The sequence below is a fragment of the Lonchura striata genome, chromosome 1 (assembly GCF_046129695.1).
Source record: "Lonchura striata isolate bLonStr1 chromosome 1, bLonStr1.mat, whole genome shotgun sequence".
Classification (NCBI taxonomy): Eukaryota; Metazoa; Chordata; class Aves; order Passeriformes; family Estrildidae; genus Lonchura; species Lonchura striata.
This window is the reverse complement of record NC_134603.1, coordinates 133816843-133835484: the sequence shown is the minus strand read 5'-3', so window position 1 is coordinate 133835484 and position 18642 is coordinate 133816843. Positions and strand designations below refer to the sequence as shown.

Below are 18642 nucleotides of genomic sequence, written 5' to 3'. Positions count from 1 at the left end.
AAGATACAGAAAACATCAGTTATAATGCTTCATGGTAATGTGGATGTGTTCTGATTTTAGTGTTTGGGGCTTCAGTTTCACTTAAAATTAAAACTCTCATTTTAACATGAAGTTTCACATCTAAACACTTCATTCTTTAAAGATTTCCATAGATAACCTGCAGAGGATATTAGGAGGCAAATTTTCAGATACTGAAGACATAGAAGGTTAGAGTTGCTGAATAGGAAGAATAGGAATAGGAATAGGAAGAATAGGAATATCTGAATATTCCTTAAAAAAAATAACAGAATTTCCTAAAAAATGCAGTGGCATATGCATTACTAGGCAGTTCTTATTCCTGCAAAAAGACTTTTTACCTTGCTGAGAGTTATTTTCTAAGACATAAATAGGCAACACAAAACTCATTAATAGTAGCATGATACTGACTTTGGTGAAGTGCAAGCTCAAGCAGTCACATTTACCATGTTTTCTAATAAACTCTTTTTAATTCCAGTTCATTACAATTAGTTGGTATCTGAAATGGGGGGACATCACATTTAGGAATGCAGATACTTTAGGAGATTATTTTTTAATATGTTTCATATCAGCTGTAATGTTACTTTAATTATTAAAATCTCTGCTTCCATTCATGGACACAGTGTAAATAAAGTGATCTGAAACCTTTTCAGTTGAAGATGAAAATAAATTAAATTTTGTCTGTAGCAGCCTAATTATGCAGATATATAAAAAATTGAGCCTATGGGTTTGTTTTTTTTTTTCAAATATATTATTTCCTTTCCAGAATGCTAAGAAAACCTGTATTTGAAGAGACATAGGCCTGTTAATCCATCTTTTTCCTTATAGATGAAAACATCTGTATTATTTTTAGTGGTTTTGCCAAAAATTAAGTTGAATTGTGGTTGTCATGCTTCAAATTCAAATAGATCATAAATAGTTTGTTTTGTTGTCATTGATAAATTAAATCAATTCTTCAGCGCCTTCTCTTGAGGAATTGATAAAACTAAGTGATAAGGTACTTCCCTCTTTAGGAGATTTACCAGATATAACATTATAAGGTAATACAGTTACTTAAGTAAACTGAAGGTATGTTTATGTAAGGATTCTTGTATTGAAGGAAATAGATTGTCTTTTGCTCAGTTTTGCTCAGCCACCTTTCTGATACTTACACAGTCAAGGTAGAAGCCGATTGAAGACTGGTAAATCCTTTGTATGACCTGCTTGTCTTTTGGGACAAACTCCTCAATGTAAGCAACAATGATGCCTACCTGCACAGTCTTAAATTATAGTGGTGGTTAGCTATTTAAGGTTATAGTTTGAACTCAGAACTAAGGGAAGTTAGGGTTTGCCTAACAGTTGGAATTTTGAGGGATTTTATAACTATGTAAGGTAAAGTTGCCCCCATAAATTTTCAATATACCTCAACTTTTATGGTATACCTGAAAATCTGTTCACCTGATTTTTTTTTTTTTTTTCTCTTTTTGGTTCTATTTCCAAAATGCAAAGTATATCTCTGAGAAAATGGTTAATATGAAGTCTAGAATGTTGTTTGTTTTTATAAATTTTGATGAAATTTATAGCTCAACCTTAGCAACTGCATAAAGAAACTAGTTGCTGTTCTGTTACTATATAGAAAAATATATTAAGCCATGATGTTTTAAAAAGTCATCAATGGTTCTCCTTCAGAAGTTATTAAGCTTAGTTACAGGATTGCAGCTATTTTCATCACAATCTGAAAATGGCTTTTGCTTATGGAGTATAAACCCTCCCCTGCAAAACCCCCAAAATACGCTGAAATTAATTTTCCCAAGGTAACCTAGTTGCTAATTTTAGCTAAGTTTCATATAGTCAGTTGTGACATAACTAGAAGATTCAGGAGAGGCTAAGAACATTGACAAGCCATGATCAAGGTCTAATATTAATTTTTAGGAAGGAATCAGGTGTCCCAAATGTACAAGATAGAGTGGAGGGGGAAAGAAAACATGAGGTTAAATTCTTAATATGTTCCAGATACATCTTCTCCAAGATGAAACAAGTCTTTTATGCAGTATGTATTGATTTATGCTGAATATAAATTTATTTTTATAGAGTGAAATCTCTGTAGTAATAGTATTAATGTTGTAAGTAGTTACAACATTATATATTATTACTGCTATTTTTGAGATACAATTTCTGGTCTTCCAAGGTCTAAGGAACTTGATATAGGGTACAGTGATATCATGAATGTAATCCTGACCTCTGGTGGCATTTGTCATGAATCACTCCTTTAATCCACTAGTGGAAGTTGGTTTTCCTTTTTTCTCAGAAAGCAAATTCTTTCATTTGCCTTCAGCATATGTGTTAACTGATGCAATAGAAATGAAATCTTTATTTTTAGCCATGACACTACAGATTATATTTTACTTTATAGTACTAAATAATTTTTCTGTGAATTATTTTGAAAATTCAAGGAAGGAAGAACAATCAGACATAATGTCCTTTGAGACTTCTATAACCTTCACTTGTTTCATAATGTTTGTTCACCAAAACTGTGACTGCTGAGTAATGTATTGTAAAAATTAATCTATTCTTATTTTGTGATTATTTGCTCATGCAATTTTATCCAGAGCTCTTGTTACTTTTTTGTTCCATTATGTTAAAGTGGTATGTGATTTGATTCTTTCAATGTTTAATTGTTTGTATGTGATTTGATTCTTTCAATGTTTAATTGTTTCCTGGGGTATGTAACTAAACACATCATAAGTAATTAAGGTATAAGAATGTTTCAGTTTTAAAGGTGAACTGCAAAGCTTTTAAAGAAGAAATTATAAGAATCTACATGAAGAGCATTTATAGACTTGCAGAAGACCTCTAAATGGGTAAATCACTTGGACCGTTAGTCAGGACAGGAGTCCTGCAGGCCTTGTTTACCCATCTACTGACCCTCAAGTTGGTATCTGAACTACTGAATTCATATACTTCAGATGAGTGGACAATTAGTTTTAAATTAAGATATTTTGAAGCTGGTAATTTACTACCAACTGTTTGTCTGCTCTTAAACAGCAGAATTTGTCATGCTAGGGGTTGCCAGGCTCCTCCTAAGGTTTCCCTCAACACTGTACCCTGCTGTGGCTGTCTAGCTGGGTTTTTTTCACAGATTGCAGTGCAGTTTGTTGCCTTGTCGTATTTCCACTTGCACTTTGCCAGAAGACATTTGAAAGAAGAAGGTATCAGATGAGAAAAGTATGGACTCCCATGTTACTGTGTACATCACTTGTGTGATGTTGAAGTTACACTCCCATGAAATGGAGCAGGATTTCTGATGTTCCACACAGTTGATTTGAATGTGTGTAGCAAAATATCTAAGTTAAGGTCTTTTGTAGAATTTTCAGCTGCTGAGTAGTCTGACAGCTAATGAGAGGAAACTTTTGTGCCTTTCCTATTAGTTCTTCTTATAGCCATGATTCATGGGCAGAGAAGTGTATCCACTGTGGTAGATTACAGTGATTGTTCACTGCATCTTTATCAATTAAGCCTAAGGAAAATGGGAGTTACAAAGGGGAAGGGAAGGATTTCATAGCAGCTTCTATTAAACTACTAGTGTTGTTATTCTGGGACATGTGCCAAAATCTGAATAAAGATGTTGGTGCCAGGCACTGTGTAGACATTTGTGTGTCTGAACGTAGAGCAAACATCTGGCAATACACAGATGATGCACAGTGCCTCTATGAGTAGCCTGGACTGCTGTTTGCTGGAATTTTCTTTATTCCTTCTAAACTAAGGTAGTAATCTCCATGGTGTCTTATTTTTACTGAGAACATCAGAAATTGAAAGGGCACTCTGTCAGCTCTGCAAATTCTCTAATGCAGATTTATTCATTCGTCTAATACAAATTCAATTACTGTATTGATCCCATTTATAACAGTGCACTTACTGATTTGCTGAGGCATAATAGTTATTTGTAAGTCAGTCCTGATCTAGGCTATGGCAGACGTCTGAGCAGTACAGCTTCTTTTTTGATTTAAACATAGTATTTTGGTCTGAAATACTATGATGACTTTCTATGTTTAGTACCATTATTTTTGTTTCAGACTCTGATGTAATAATGAGCTCTGAGGAGAAATGCAGCAGTTCTTGCTTTCTCATTTTTGAACATTGCTCTGTTGTTTTAAAAGCCTGCCTGTCTGTTTGATCATTACTCATGTGTACCCAGCCTGTTCTTTTCCTTTGGATTTTTTTTTTACCTGCAACTACTACTTTGGCTTGTGCTTGCCTTTTGGAGATTTGCTGGTTTTGGTTTGTACAGTCAGTAGAATCAAAATTCTCACAGAAGCTGAAAGCGCTTGCAGTGTTAGGTGAGTGAAAGAGGATTTATTTCTTTTCAAGTGTCTTATGTCAAATATATAATTTCTGTTCTTTTTCAATTTCACGAAATTCCTTCAAATTGACAGTGAAAGTCTATGATTACTGCCTTTCATCCCTTATCAAGAGATAGCTGACTTTCAGAAAGATGAAATCTTGTGGTGTATAAAAATCTTTGAGAAAGCATAACTATGTTTTGTAATATATAAAAATATTAAATATGTAATTTAAAATGCAACAGTGCTGTATTTTAACGATTTAAGAGATAAAGCTTTGCGTTGACCTTTAAATCTGAATTCCTTTGTTTTCTCTAGATGTTGGTTGGTAATAAGGTTTTAATTTTAGACTATAGTGTTTATTTCTGCAATTTTGGGCATTTTACCTGTTATCTATGCTTACTTTGATGCAATTTGCTATATAGAAAGCTATTTTGTATTTCAAATGAAATAAATTTTTGTAGCATAACAATTCCTGTATATTGCCACATAAGATTCAAGTAAGTGGGAAATAGAAATCAGGCATTATTAAAATAATGTATTTAGAAATTGTCTTTATACAGGTAAATGGTTGCAGTTTTGTGACAAGAACAGCTATACCTGCAGACTTAATCAGGGTACAGTATTGCAAATTGAATCAGAATACTAATGGAGAATACTAAACACCTCAATTAGTTTTGAACAAACACTGTGTTGTTGACTAATGCTTTATTTTGCATGCTGTGCTCCACTTCTGCATTGTTTGTTATATTAATATAGTGTATCCTTAAACTTGAAATGCAAACCAATTTAGTCCATCTATTAAGGCTAAGGTTCTAGAGCACAACTCACAGAAATGTTTTGTGTCAGTGCTATTGAGGTGTGACTTACACTAACAAAGGAGGTTGCCATGGCAATAACATCTTTGATGCTATATTCTATGTTAATGTTCTAAGGTGGCATTTGATGCTTGACTTGATTTACTGTGATAAAACATAAAAATTGGCATGTAAAGGAACTTGGATTGATTTAGGAAGAAGAATTTGGAGTTGGAGACATTCATTCAGAGCATGGAATGCAGCACTCACACACACAGCTAGAGGTGATGGAGAATCAATTGACTGGGAAACAACAAGAGATTGAAGAACTAAGCAGAGAGATAGAAGAAATGAGGGCAGCCTATGGTACAGAAGGATTGCAACAGGTATAATTACCTTATGTTGCTTTCTACTTGCTATTTGGTTACATGCAAAAATGCAGAGACTCACTGGAAAGAGTTCACACCAATGGGAGCTGTTCAGAATGCACTCAGTGTGTGATAGAGAATTAATTACACGTAATTTCTTTTAATCATATGCCATGTGTTTTATTACTTTGAATGGCATTTCCATTGTGTGTCCTTTTTCTCTGTATTTTGTGACGAAAATTCAAATTGTCTTTGCAGTGAGATGCTTCAAATTAGGAATGGAAAGACAATTTTCTTCAAGAAAAGCCCTAATTCTTCTCTACTTATGCAAAGACTTTAATGTCTTCCTGCTCCTCCAAGATCAAAAAAACCTCAGGTTTTACTCCCTAAGGAATAATATAACTGAACCAAAAATGTATTTGTATTTGTACTTCACAGTGTGAAATGCAAAACCAACAGTGTCAGAATGTTTTAATTTAAAACACCTAATAATTCGGCTTTACAGGAAATAATTTCTTACTTTAAAAATACCATTGGAATATAAACTTAAGTTTTAAAGTAAAGAATATTCTTCCAGTTTAAGCGAGTGGTGCAGTGCTTTGTTGTGCTTTATGTCTTATTTGTCTCTCTCCTAATTTGGAATCAGGTCACGTCACTGTATTTTGCTTTTTTTTTTTTTTTTTGCAAAGTACTATAAATTTTTTAAAAATCTAATATTCAGTTATTTTTGCCATTTATTATTATTATTATTATTATTATTATTATTATTATTACTATTACTATTATTGTTATTGTTATATCAGTGATAATAGATGTCCTTTTATCCATCATAGCACCAGTTAAGTGGTTGACCCAGAAGAGGTGGTTTATTATTTCTTTGTCTGGTGTTGAATTTTAATTACTGTGTCTTGTATCTGTTGTGCTAAACAGAATAGTCATAATCATAGCATAATAAAGAAAATAAGTATTTCTAATGATTGTAACTACTGTTCATTTTTCCTGGAAGAGTAGAAAGTGAAAATGTTTGCATTTTAAAAATTACTATAATTACAATTTTTAAAATAGAATAAAAATGTACTAAACCAGAACTGAGTGTTTTCAGGTTTGGGGCTGTGGTACAATAATATTTTAATTGTTGCAGTGTACTTTTGTTCACAGTGGTGCAATGCAGAGTATCTCAATTTAGAAATGCATATGGTTTATTTTTCAGAAGAAACAAAAGAATTGTAAAAGAGGAGTGGGGAAGATAGTTGTGTGCTTTAGTTCTGCCTCTTTGTCAAGAACCAAGATAGACTTTAAAAAGTTGGAAATTATATAACATGATGTGCTTTGGAACTGACATATTTATGTATTCAATTTCATTGAACATCTGCAAAAGGAAAGGTGTAGCACACATAAGTTCCTGATTTGTTCCTAGTTTTCTCTGCTATAACAAACATTTAGTATTTTCATTATGCCTGTGCTTTTAAAGTAGGATTTGACTCCAGTGTTCTAAAAATAACTTTACCTGGAAGCATTACCCTGTTAACACCAAAGATTGAGCATACAACTCAATGAAGGTTTTTTTGGGGAACATTGTAAACAAAGCAGTTACAGAAGATTACTAATGGTTTAAGAAATTTGCAGTATGTAGAGTGGAGGCTTCCACTAGCCTTAAGTGAGTTCAAATTGAGAAAGCAACTTTATACTGATACATGATTATATAAATGCGCACAAAAATATTGCAAATCAATATTGTAGAGTTTCTGACTGCTTGAGTGTAATCCTACAAAAAATTAAAACAGTTGGCAAAGAATTTTTTTGTCTTATCATTTCTTCATCATTACAAATTACAAGAGATTAATCTGTTAAATATGCTGTATCCATTTTGCAGCTTGAACTTATTTTCTTGTGTAGTTATGAATGATTTCCCTGGGTTCACAGTGTAGGATAGTGCATGGTGTCTATTACCTACTTTAGTACAATGAATGCTATTTGTTGCACTTCAAGTGAGAGATGATATAACTTGCATTTATTGTGGGAAAAGTGTGTGAACATGAGTAGTTGTACAAAACTGCTGAAACACTATTAGTAGATATTCTGACTTCCTTTATGATGGTTTGTTTATGTGGCCACACTTTTTATTTTAAAAGCAAGTTATATATTTAACTAATTAACCTTCTTAAAAGTTGAGATTTTGTTATTTATTAACTATATTTCATGGAGAGATCATGTATTGTTCAATGAGGGGAAAAAAAACCCTCTTCCTGAAATTTTTACAAATAGAGCTTGTGAAAATACAAAAACTATAATAGTGAGACATCTTTTAAACAGAGAGATTAGGGATGATTTACTCCTACTTAACTAAAATCAGCTAGTATTTTTGACTGTGGTTTTCATGTGCATTAATAGTTTAAATTCTATCTTTTACAGCTCCAAGAATTTGAAGCTGCTATCAAAAAAAGAGATGACATTATCACTCAGCTCACTACTAACTTACAGCAGGCACGGAAAGAAAAGGATGAAACCATGAGGGAATTCTTGGAGCTTACTGAGCAAAGTCAGAAATTGCAAATTCAGTTTCAGCATGTAAGTTATACAGTAACCAACTGTATTGGGTTTGACAATAATTGTCACTTTGGAGACTCCATAAATAGCTACTTCCTGCAGAAAATTTTTTTGTACATTTTTCAAGAATCAGCCCCTTAGCACAGATCAGCAGTCGTTTCCCTGGTCCTACAGTTGTTGTCACAATGTGGAATAATTAACTATAAAATTATAAATATTAGTCTGTTTTCTTTCCTATTATGTGATAATAGCTTCTGATAAATACTGAACTGTGACAGTTATCCTGGGGAAAAACACTTGGGTAATTAATTCTCAGAGCTTTGGGCAGAAATGTTCCTTTTGAAATCAAAATATCCAGCCATCAACTTCCATGGGCCACAGCTTCACACTCCAGTCCTTATATTTTTAATAAAAGCTTCCTTTGTGGTGTTATTAAAAGGTAGTTTAAATAGCAAAGTGAAGCTTCAGAAAGACATTTCTTCTAAAAAGTGTAGTGGTTGAGGTGCCACAGGCACACAGACTATACCTTACAGTATTGCAGTTGAACCTTGTAGTATTTCATGCTGTTAAAGTACATTATATAGCTTATTTTGAGCTTCAAGTGGATTATATTCTGAAGCCTGAGATTTTACTATTAAAAATCTGATTATGGGCTCCATAGCTGCAACTAGTTAGTTTTACTGCATACTGATGTATCTGAGACACTGCTGTCCTATGTTAACTCACCATGAATATTTAATTAATATGAAATACCTTTTTATTGGTTGGCCATCCCAAATGAATAAAGATGTTTGACTTCCCTCAAAAGAACTTAGAAATCTTTGATTTGTAATGTTGAAGAAGAAAGTAAAGATCACTATTTCTGTATGTAGCACAAGCGTTTTCTGAAAAAAACTGATATATTTTAGTTTTATTTCTTTAAAATTCAAGTTGCAGGCAAGTGAAGCCCTAAGGAACAGCAGCCATAGTTGCACAGCTGCTGATCTGTTGCAAGCCAAGCAACAGATACTTTCACATCAGCAACAGCTAGAAGAGCAAGAAAGTCTGCTTAAGAATTATCAAAGAAAGAAAGAAGAATTTGAAGAGCAGATTACACATCTCCAAGAGAAAATAATGATATATGAAATGGTATGTTCCTTACTCTAAAGATTTCTTTTCCGAAACAATTTTTAGGATTTTGTAATTCCTTTGAAATAAAAAAGCCAAAGCACAAGTAATGAGTTTGCTGCATAGAATGCAAACAACTGTTTTAAGTTTTTGACACTGTTTCTGTTAACTAACACATAATATGTATAGAATTTCAAACTGAAAATTTTATGTCAGTATTATGTATTATTTTTATTAAAGTTGTGGAAATATTTGGAGCAAATTATGAAACTATGTTTCATGTGTTAAAACACCTTCAATAGAGGACATTATTTTAGAAAAAAAAAAAATCATTATCTGCTTGAACATTCTTCTCTGCCTTAAGCAAAGAATGAATTTTTTCCTTTGTGTACCTTTTAAATTACCTTTCATGGGAAAACATTTTAAAACCACCTAAAAAAAGCAAATATTATTAAAAGTGATAGAGATGCTGGTGGTTGGAAAGAATAGGGGAGGGGCATGATGACATTGGTAGGGTACAGAAAGTTCCAAATGAGATCAACAAATAATTTATATTTATGTTTTATAACTGACATAGTCTCTCTATCCTTCTAAGAAAGACAAAATGGCTAAGTCTGTAACTGTTCTTACATGTTCAGATAATTAGCTAAAAATAAGAACATGGTTTTCCTTTTTTATTTTAAGGAAAAACAGAAAAAAGAGGGGGAAGATTTGAGTAAATTACAAGAAAAGGAAGCATTAGTTGAAGAGCTGGAAGCAAAACTTGGAGAAGAAGAAAAAAATTCATTTCAGCTAAAGGAAAAACTATCAGATGTCAGCAAATTACTTGACGAGTTGAAAGAAGAGATTTCCCTAAGGAACCAGCAGATAAGTAATATGAAAGTTGAACTTACCACCTACAAACAGAAAGAAAGACAGTGTTCTGATGAAATAAAACAATTAATGGGAACTGTGGAAGAACTGCAGAAACGATGTTATAAAGACAGTCAGTCTGAAGCTGACATTGTGCAAAAGATGGAATTGGAAACACAAAGGAGACTGGCACAACTTCAGGCTGAATTAGATGAAATGCACGGCCAGCAGATTGTACAAATGAAGCAAGAATTAGCGAAGCAGCATGCAGTGGAAATAGAACAGCGTCTTTTGCAACAAAAAGTAGAATTGGAGCAAACTTCAAGTCTGTGTTTTAATGAGAATGCTAATAAAGATCAAATTAATTTAATGAATATTAAAATTAATGAATTGAATGTGAAATTGCAGGATGCTGATAAGGAAAGGGAAAAAATAAAGCAAGAATTGTCACAACAGATGGAAGTTATTGCAACAGAGAAATCTCTTCAACAAACTAGAATTGAAGATCTTCTTCAAGAACTAAATTTTTCAAGAGAGCAGGTTCAAAGGGCCAAGCAAACTATAGCGGATATGGAAGGTAGATTAAATGAAGCTGAAAAATACCAGTTTGTGATTGAAGATTTAAAAACTCAGCTGGCTTCTGCCTCTGAATTTAGGAAGGAGTTGGAATTAAAACATGAGGCAGAAATTACAAATTACAAAATAAAACTTGAAATGCTAGAAAGGGAGAAGGATGCAGTTTTGGACAGGATGGCAGAATCTCAAGAAGCAGAGTTAGAGAGACTGAGGACAAATCTTCTGTTTAGTCATGAAGAGGAACTTTCCAGGCTTAAAGAAGACTTAGAAAAAGAGCACATGGTGAACATAGAAAGCCTTAAAGACAACTTGAATGTGCACCATAAGCAGCAGTTAGATGAAGTACAAAATGAAATGAGTCAAAAGATAGAAGCCCTGCAATATGAAAAGGACAACTTAATCACAAAGCAAAATCAGTTGATTTTAGAGATTACAAACCTGAAAGACTTGCAGCAATCTATTGTAAATTCTAAATCTGAAGAAATGACACTTCAAATCCATGAACTGGAGAAGGAGATTGAAGTGCTTAGGCAAGAGGAAAAAGAGAAGGGCACCCTTGAACAAGAAATACAAGAGCTGCAGCTTAAAACTGAGTTGATGCAGGAACAAATGAGGGAGAGAGAAGATACCCTTAAAAAAAAATGTTCAGAACTAGAAACACAAAATAATGTTCTTAAAGGGGAGAATGAAACTCTGGAACAGAAATTAAAAACTATGTTCGTATGCTCTGAAGAAAACATACTTTGTAACAGTAGTGTTAGCTCTAAGACAGAAATTTTGGACTTGCAAAAAAGAATAGAAAAGCTGATTACTGAAAATGAGCTACTAAAAAACCAAAACAGTATCCTCCAAGAGGATACTGAAAGGCAGAAGAGTGCCTTCTCATTGACCGAGAAAAAACTTGAAGCTAGCTATAAGGAGCTACAGAAAGAATGTGCCAGTCTTCTGAAGGCAAAAGCTGAGTTAGAAGAGGACAAGAAAAAGCAAGAAGCTGAATATAGAAGCAAACTCCAAGCTTTGAATGAAAAAATCTGCCACTTACAAAGCAATAGACCAGTATTATTTAAAACTAGACCTTCTGGTTTTGAAGGGGGTAAAGAAATAAAGGTGTCCAGGGAAGACATATCTGTGGCTGGAGAAGTTGTTGAGAAAGATTCAACAGAACTTATGGAAAAGCTCCAAGTTACTCAGCGTGAGAAAGTGGAATTATCCCTGAGACTTTCCGATCTCTCTGAACAGTTAAAGTCAAAGGATAGTGAAATCTGCCATTTAAATGAAAAAGTCAAATCCTTAAAAGATGAGAAAGAGCAAATTCTAGTAAAGTGTAAAGAACTAGAAGTCACAATTAGTCATGCTCAGAGAAGAACTAGTAGTAGTAATGACTCTAAGAAAAAATGCTCTAAAGGAAAATCTCTAAAGACTGCTACTCCAGCATCTGAAAGTAGGAATAAATCCTCAGGTTCAAGGAGTAAAGCTGATGAAGGAATAAATTCAAGAGATAATCTGAGGTCTGGTAAAGACTGCAGCCATGAGGTAATAAAAAGGAAGAAGGTCCAGCAAGTGCTGAAACCAGAACAGCAGTCTGTTGTGGAACATTTGCATGGGATGCCAGACAGGCTTACAGAGGAAACATCATTACCAGCCATTACACAGAGTGAAAGTAACCTTCAGCAGCAAGTGGATGCCTTAAAATCAGAACAGGTATGTGATGTAAAACAGTATAGAAAATACTTTAACTATGAAAATTGGTAGGAGCTTACACTTGAAAATTTTCATCCTATTTTTTCCAATTGGCTGCCTTGAAGTATAGGTGTGTATCAGTGGTTGAAAGGCTTGTGGCCAGTGGTTGAAAGGGATTATATGAATGACCAGAATTACAAGCACAGTCAATATAAGGATGCTTTTTGAATGAAAAAGAAACTCTTCCCTTGAGTTTAATTAAGTCAACAACAATAACAAAAATGTAAGAAGACTACCAGAGCACTTAATATTTTGATGCAGTATTTCACTTTCTTAAGCGAAAAGCTTATTTTGGACATAAGTTTTTATGCTGTGACTAGTTTTTCAGTTCTCTAAGTACTCATTCAAACAACATATAAAGAATAATGAGACTTCATCTGTCATCTTTGACCAAACTTTTGAAATATCAAACTTGTGAAATACCTAAATTGCATTATCAATTATTTTGTTTTAAGAAATATATCTGGATGGGATAATGAAAATGCATGTAATATGATTCTATTTTCTTGAGTTTTGTTGGCACAGTTTTGCTTGACACTTCTCTGTATTGTTAATAAATTGTAGGTAACAATTAAGGAAAGGATTCTTATTTGTCAATATAAATACCTAAGTACTGAGTTACCAGTATTTAACTAGGTGGTGGAATCATAAATCTAGATGTAAATGTAAATCTATGTACACTGGTAAAGTTGCATGCTGCAAGTTGTATGCAACTAAGTTTTTCGTGGAAATAGATGTTAAGCAGACTTCTACTCTTTTTAAACTTTTTTTTTTTGTTTTATGAAAGTCAGCCTAACAGTGAACTAATACTACCAACTGCCTAATATTGCATTGTGGTTCATTCATTTCCTAGGAAATAAAATCACAAAGACACATTGAAAACAGTTGTGAGATTACAAAAAGAGCTTTAGCTTTGTGATGGTTTGGGTTAGGGTTTTATGTTTCATTGGTTGATTGGTTGGTTTGTTTTTTATAAGGCTATAATAAGGGTCTTACAATTTCCCGACACACAACTAAAAATCATTGTGGTCCAGAGGTGCCTAAAAACCTTTTCAAACTTCAGCTCTAAGTAGGTCCCTCTTGGCATATCCCAAACATCTTTTTTCTTCAGCAATAACATCCCCAAAGTGCAGACTGGAACTACAAGCCTTGAAAATTAATGTTTTTAGTGTCTGCTAATAATACAATCTCTCTCTGTGTTTAGAGTACACTTTCCTAATTACTCTGTTAATAATGATATTGCTTTTGCTTCACTGGGTTAAAATTCATTGGGATTTTATTGCTGCAAAACAGGAATTAAAGCATATTATTGATTTTAATTTGATTTTTATTTTAAGCTGAAGAAGTGTCTTGCTATTTTGTTAAAACTCAACTTTCCAAACTATGTATATTTAAATTTACCTTATGCATACTGTATATGCAGCATTCCATTCAACAGTTTATTAATCTCAGAAATTTCCAAAGATGGGTCTTTCTATTTTCTTGTTTCTCACTCTTTTAAATTGTGTCTTTATATTCAAAGACTGATTTACAACTGCAAATGGAAGCACAGCGGATTTGTCTATCACTGGTTTATTCAGCTCATGTAGACCAGGTTTGTGAGTCCTTGAAGGCAGAAAAAGAGAGTGCACTTAGCAGTCTTAAAGAGGAACTTGTTCATAATCATATACAAGAGATGACTGATCTTAAAAGAATGCATCAGCTGGAGCTCCAGACCCTGAAATTTCAACAAGCAGGTAACTTGACTAAAATTATGAGAATGAAGCTCTATATGAAAAGCTGTCTTAAAAAAAACCCAACCAAACAAGCACAAGAGTTTGTGCATCTAGATGTCCAACAAATTATTTTTGTATCATATTTTGAAGTATTTTTCTTCAACAAATTGTTTACCCAGCACATGCAAATTCACCAGCAAAGTATTTTTGGACATGTTCTTTTCTCTTTTCTTTGCATTGCTGTATTGACTCCCTGCACACTTTAAGTAAACTTTGGTACTACTTTTTGCCTCAGTGAGGTTTTATATTACCATGGTGGTTTTCTGTCTCAGGTTTTCTGTTATACCATGTTTTGTCCTTGTTTAATTTTTTTTTGCACAAGTTCTTCTGCCTCCACTAGGTATCTGTATGCTTGTATCTTTCTGGAGGTCACTAATACACAAAGGCATTTCTTATCAAGAGATAAGAATGTGCAGCTCAATTGTGATAATTGAAACTGTCAATGTGTTGTAACAATAAAGATGGGAACAAAAAAAGTGTCCTTCCTCAAGCTGAGAAGGCAGCCTTGCTGAGGCAGGAAATAGACCTTTGAAAAGTTGTTGTGCATCTAGTGTTTAAAAATAATATGAATAATTTGTATTTGTAGATGATGAAGGGAAATCTACACAAAGACTCATAGAAAAACTGAATGAAGCTGTCACTGAGGAATGTTCCAGGCTGGCTCAGGTAAGACTTAACAAAAAACCTTTTTCAAAATGAAAATTTGGAAAACAAAAAATAATGATTAGTGGGTCACCATATTTTTCTACATTATTTTTACAGGTTTTCTTTGCAGCTTTTCTCTTTGCATTGATCTCAAAATAGAGACTGCTAAATTTGAGCTTCCAAAATAGTATTGCAAATGGTTTTCTATTTTTGTTTCCCTAAATTTAAGTCCTTGTCCAGACAAGTCTTATGTTTTACACATAGTCCTAATCTTCTAGCTAATGTTGATCTCATCTCTAGTCGTTTGGAAGTACTTTTTTCCTTTCTCTTTGTTTCTGGACATACGTTTTTGATTCAAGAGTCTGGTGTCACTCAAAAACACCTTGATGCGCAGGATATCACCTCTCATATCTGCAGTAAGACAGTAATTTCTTTCTTAGCTGCAGCTTATCTTTCAAGGACTTTAAAGTGTCAATCTAAAAGTCTGTATTGTTTTTAGTAGATAAATATTATAGTCAAAAATTGAAGCTTATATTTAGTCTTCATTCCAATATCAACAATTATAATAATATTTTGAGATATCTTTTTTTCTACAGTAATAGTAATTGATGGCCCTTATGGGTACTTTTTGACTGTCAATTGAGTTACATATTAGACTTGTTTCTAGATAAAGTAAGCTGTTTCTGACACTTACTGTAAGTTTTTAAATCTAAAATACTTCAAATGGATGGGTTTGTGGTTTGGGTTTGTTTTTTTTTTTCCTTCATTATTGGACTTTTTTCCATACCTCTTTGGGAAAGTGAATAGCAGGGTTTTAACTTGAGGTCCAGCATAGGAGAGATTAAGCAGGACTCCATGATGGCTCACAGGAAGTAGCAGCTAAATGAGAGTGCTTGGCATGAGTTGTTTCACAGCATGAAAAATGCTGCCTATTTGTATGATCCTTTTGTTGAGCTGTTGGAGAAATAAAGGTTTTACTTTTATAAGTTGAATTTGGGTTTTTTTGAGTACAAAATTTTTAAATAAAGAACCCACTGTGCTTTTAGCAAGCAGTTTCTTTTCAAGTATCACTTATTTTCAGAAATCATATGGATAAATCTTCTGTTTGCCTGCCCATTGTGAATATGGCAGTGTTCTGCTGACCACGTAGCACCTACAAACATAGGGTATTCTATTCACTACTGGCTTTTTTATGCCATACCCGTTTGTCTGACTTGTTCAGCACTTAAAGAACAAGATGAGTTGTAATCCCTAAAATGATACAAATTTCTGCTTAAAGGAATTCCTCTTTCAAGTAAAATTGCAGCTTCTGAGAATGAGACATTTAAAATGTAAAGTTGCTTTTCACATTAATAAAGAAGGCTTTTCTCTACAAGATTTTAATACTTGTTGATTCCAAATTAAATACTGATTTGGAAACATATGCATTTATGCTTTATCTGAAAAGTCTTTTCATATATGTTTCTTTTATCAGGAGTTTTAAAGATTGTCTGCATTCTTAGGATTCAACAGAACATTTATGCCATCATTTTTGCAGAAGTTAATGCTTACAAAATACTACTTTCTTCCTATTTTTCTTGTTTTCTTTGTGCATTGTGATTGATAAAATAATAATAAATGTTTACTTTTCACTTTGTTTGATTTGTTATACAGGTTTTGTGCGGTAGTCAGAATGAACATTCTTCAGCTGCTGTAGAAGCTGTTGACAGGGAACAGGAAGTTTTCTGTAAACCTGCTGTAAGAGAAAAACTGAGTGTAGAATTACCAGTACCCAGAGATCAAGCTCAAGGTAATCACTTTGTACTATCATGGTGGCTAAAAGTACTTATTTAAAGTATTTCAGACTGGCAATTATGCCATTACTTTTTCAAGTACTGATGCATATGCTTAAATAGCTGCTTTAGAGATTTCCTCATTATTCTGAACCACTTTATTTTTGTTATGGATATTTTTTAAGCTGTTTTCATTTTCATGGATATTAGTGGAAAAAAGTTTTGGGGTTTTTCTATTTGTCTTCTTCCTTTTGTAGAAGAAGCTAGCAGTCCTACCAAAAAAATGCATGTGTATCAATATATATAAAAATGCATTCAAAATCTGGAAGGGCTTCACTTATTTTAGTGTTTTGTAATGTTTACCAGAAAATTATTCTGGGCAGAACTTGTGAACAAATCACTTGTGTTAAAATTTATGGTAAAATGTTCATTTTCTTTTTGTAAAGTCCATGGTTCTTTGTGTAATTTAACTGTGCAAGAACGTATGGATGCACTTCTCCAGAAGATAATGGAAGAGTACAGCAGGTTGAAAGCACTTCAGACACAGCTGATGGCAGAGTGTAAGCAGGTAAACTTTTATAGCATAGAGTATATGAGCATTTGAATTTTCTCTGTTGCTTGAAATCCTTCTGGATGACTGAGGAATTGTTTGAAAATGTGTGTATCCTGGTTGAGTGGCAGAGCAAGGCAGTGATTTGAGAAAACAGAGAAAGCTGCTGTCCATGTCACAGAAGTGTGGACTGGTTAAGGTTAGGAGGCACCTCTGGAGTTCATCTAACCCAGCCCCTCGCCCAAAGCAGTGTCAGCTATGAAAGATTGTCAAGGACTGTGTCCAGCTGAATTTTGATACTTCATGAGCCCAGTGGGCAGCTTTGCCTTCTTCAGGTTACGAATGCCCAGCTCTTCCACCTCTCCTAGTATAACAAATGCTCCAAGCCTCCCGTCTCCTTTGTTACTCTCTGCTAGTCTCGTGCCAGTATGTCAATTCCTCTTTCATACTGGGAGTCCAACAATGGATATAATATTTTTGTGCTACTAGTAGACAAATTGTTGTTAATTGCATTTACTTGGTTATTATTTAGGTCAAGGAACCAAGGCTATCTTCTTCAGAAAGGAAGAAAGAAGAGGAACCTATCCATATGGAAATAGGAAAGGAAGGTTCGCAGACTCCTTCACAGAATCTAATGGGTAAAAAGATGTATATGCTGTTTTTAATGTATGCATATTCAGAGAGAGAGAAAAGACAATGACTTAATTGTAACTGATTTATATCTTACTACACCTAGAACATAAGAGATTTTTTTCTGATTTTGCAGTACAATACTCTGATTTTCTTAATTCAGTAAATTCTTTCAGAAGTATATTCTATGATACATTTTTAGTTAGGTATTTTTTAGTTTTCCACAATAACAATTTGTTACCCATATCAAATATTATTTTGCAAAATGGAAGATTGAGTTATTATTCTTTGTTACCGAAAAGTAGTTGACAAGATGTCAGAATTTTTTTTTTAACTACATTAATTATTCTGTCCATCACTGCTAAATATTTGTGAAGAAGTTAATATAGTTTCTTTCATTCTTTTGTTATTTCATTCTTTCGTTCTTTTGTACTTTTGTTTGTTCTTTCTTCCATTCTTTCTTTGTTTTGTGCTTTCTTTCTTTTGTTATTTTTTCTTTCTTTTTCTTTCTATCCATCTGTCCTTCTCAACCCCTGCTTCCCCTGTATTCAGATCCTACAGTTCAAGAATACTGTTCAAAGGAGATAGGGAACCTTAAAAAACAACTTGAGGAGCAGCATGCTCAAGAGCTGGAACGCCTCCAGTCCTATTTCCAGCAGCAGCTGAAAGAAAGTCAAGAGAGGTACACTACAGAGCTTGTCCATCTGCAGGATAAGCTTCAGATTGCTGGGGTATCCTCTGACCACACAAGGTATTCATCAGGTTTTTAATGATTATAACTTCACACTCCTTCAAAAAGTGTTTCAAGTAACGATTTGTGTAATTCTACTTCAGAATTGGAGAAATTCTTTGTAAACATATTGCTCTTCTATTGTTTTGTTCCTTCAAGGGGTGTTAAGAGTGTTATGAAGAAATGACAGAAACATTGCAAATTGAGTGGTGTGGCATT

General features: G+C 33.6%; 1 protein-coding gene across 6 annotated transcripts in view; it reads left to right on the top strand.

Annotated features, from left to right (window-relative positions):
• Window positions 1-18642, top strand: part of AKAP9 (A-kinase anchoring protein 9) — a 103750-nt gene that overhangs the window by 33629 nt on the left and 51479 nt on the right. For 3 of the 6 annotated variants that reach the window (XM_021551653.3, XM_021551655.3, XM_021551652.3), the window contains exons 4-14: window positions 4898-4951; window positions 5347-5517; window positions 7912-8067; window positions 8977-9174; window positions 9838-12282; window positions 13844-14057; window positions 14683-14762; window positions 16395-16530; window positions 16960-17081; window positions 17596-17701; window positions 18246-18444. In XM_021551653.3, coding sequence (XP_021407328.2) covers window positions 4898-4951; window positions 5347-5517; window positions 7912-8067; window positions 8977-9174; window positions 9838-12282; window positions 13844-14057; window positions 14683-14762; window positions 16395-16530; window positions 16960-17081; window positions 17596-17701; window positions 18246-18444 — 3881 coding nt within the window. Of the gene's footprint in view, window positions 1-3742; window positions 4332-4897; window positions 4952-5346; window positions 5518-7911; window positions 8068-8976; window positions 9175-9837; window positions 12283-13843; window positions 14058-14682; window positions 14763-16394; window positions 16531-16959; window positions 17082-17595; window positions 17702-18245; window positions 18445-18642 lie in introns of those variants that run through there. The other 3 variants (XM_021551658.3, XM_021551654.3, XM_021551657.3) reach the window with 3 other exon arrangements.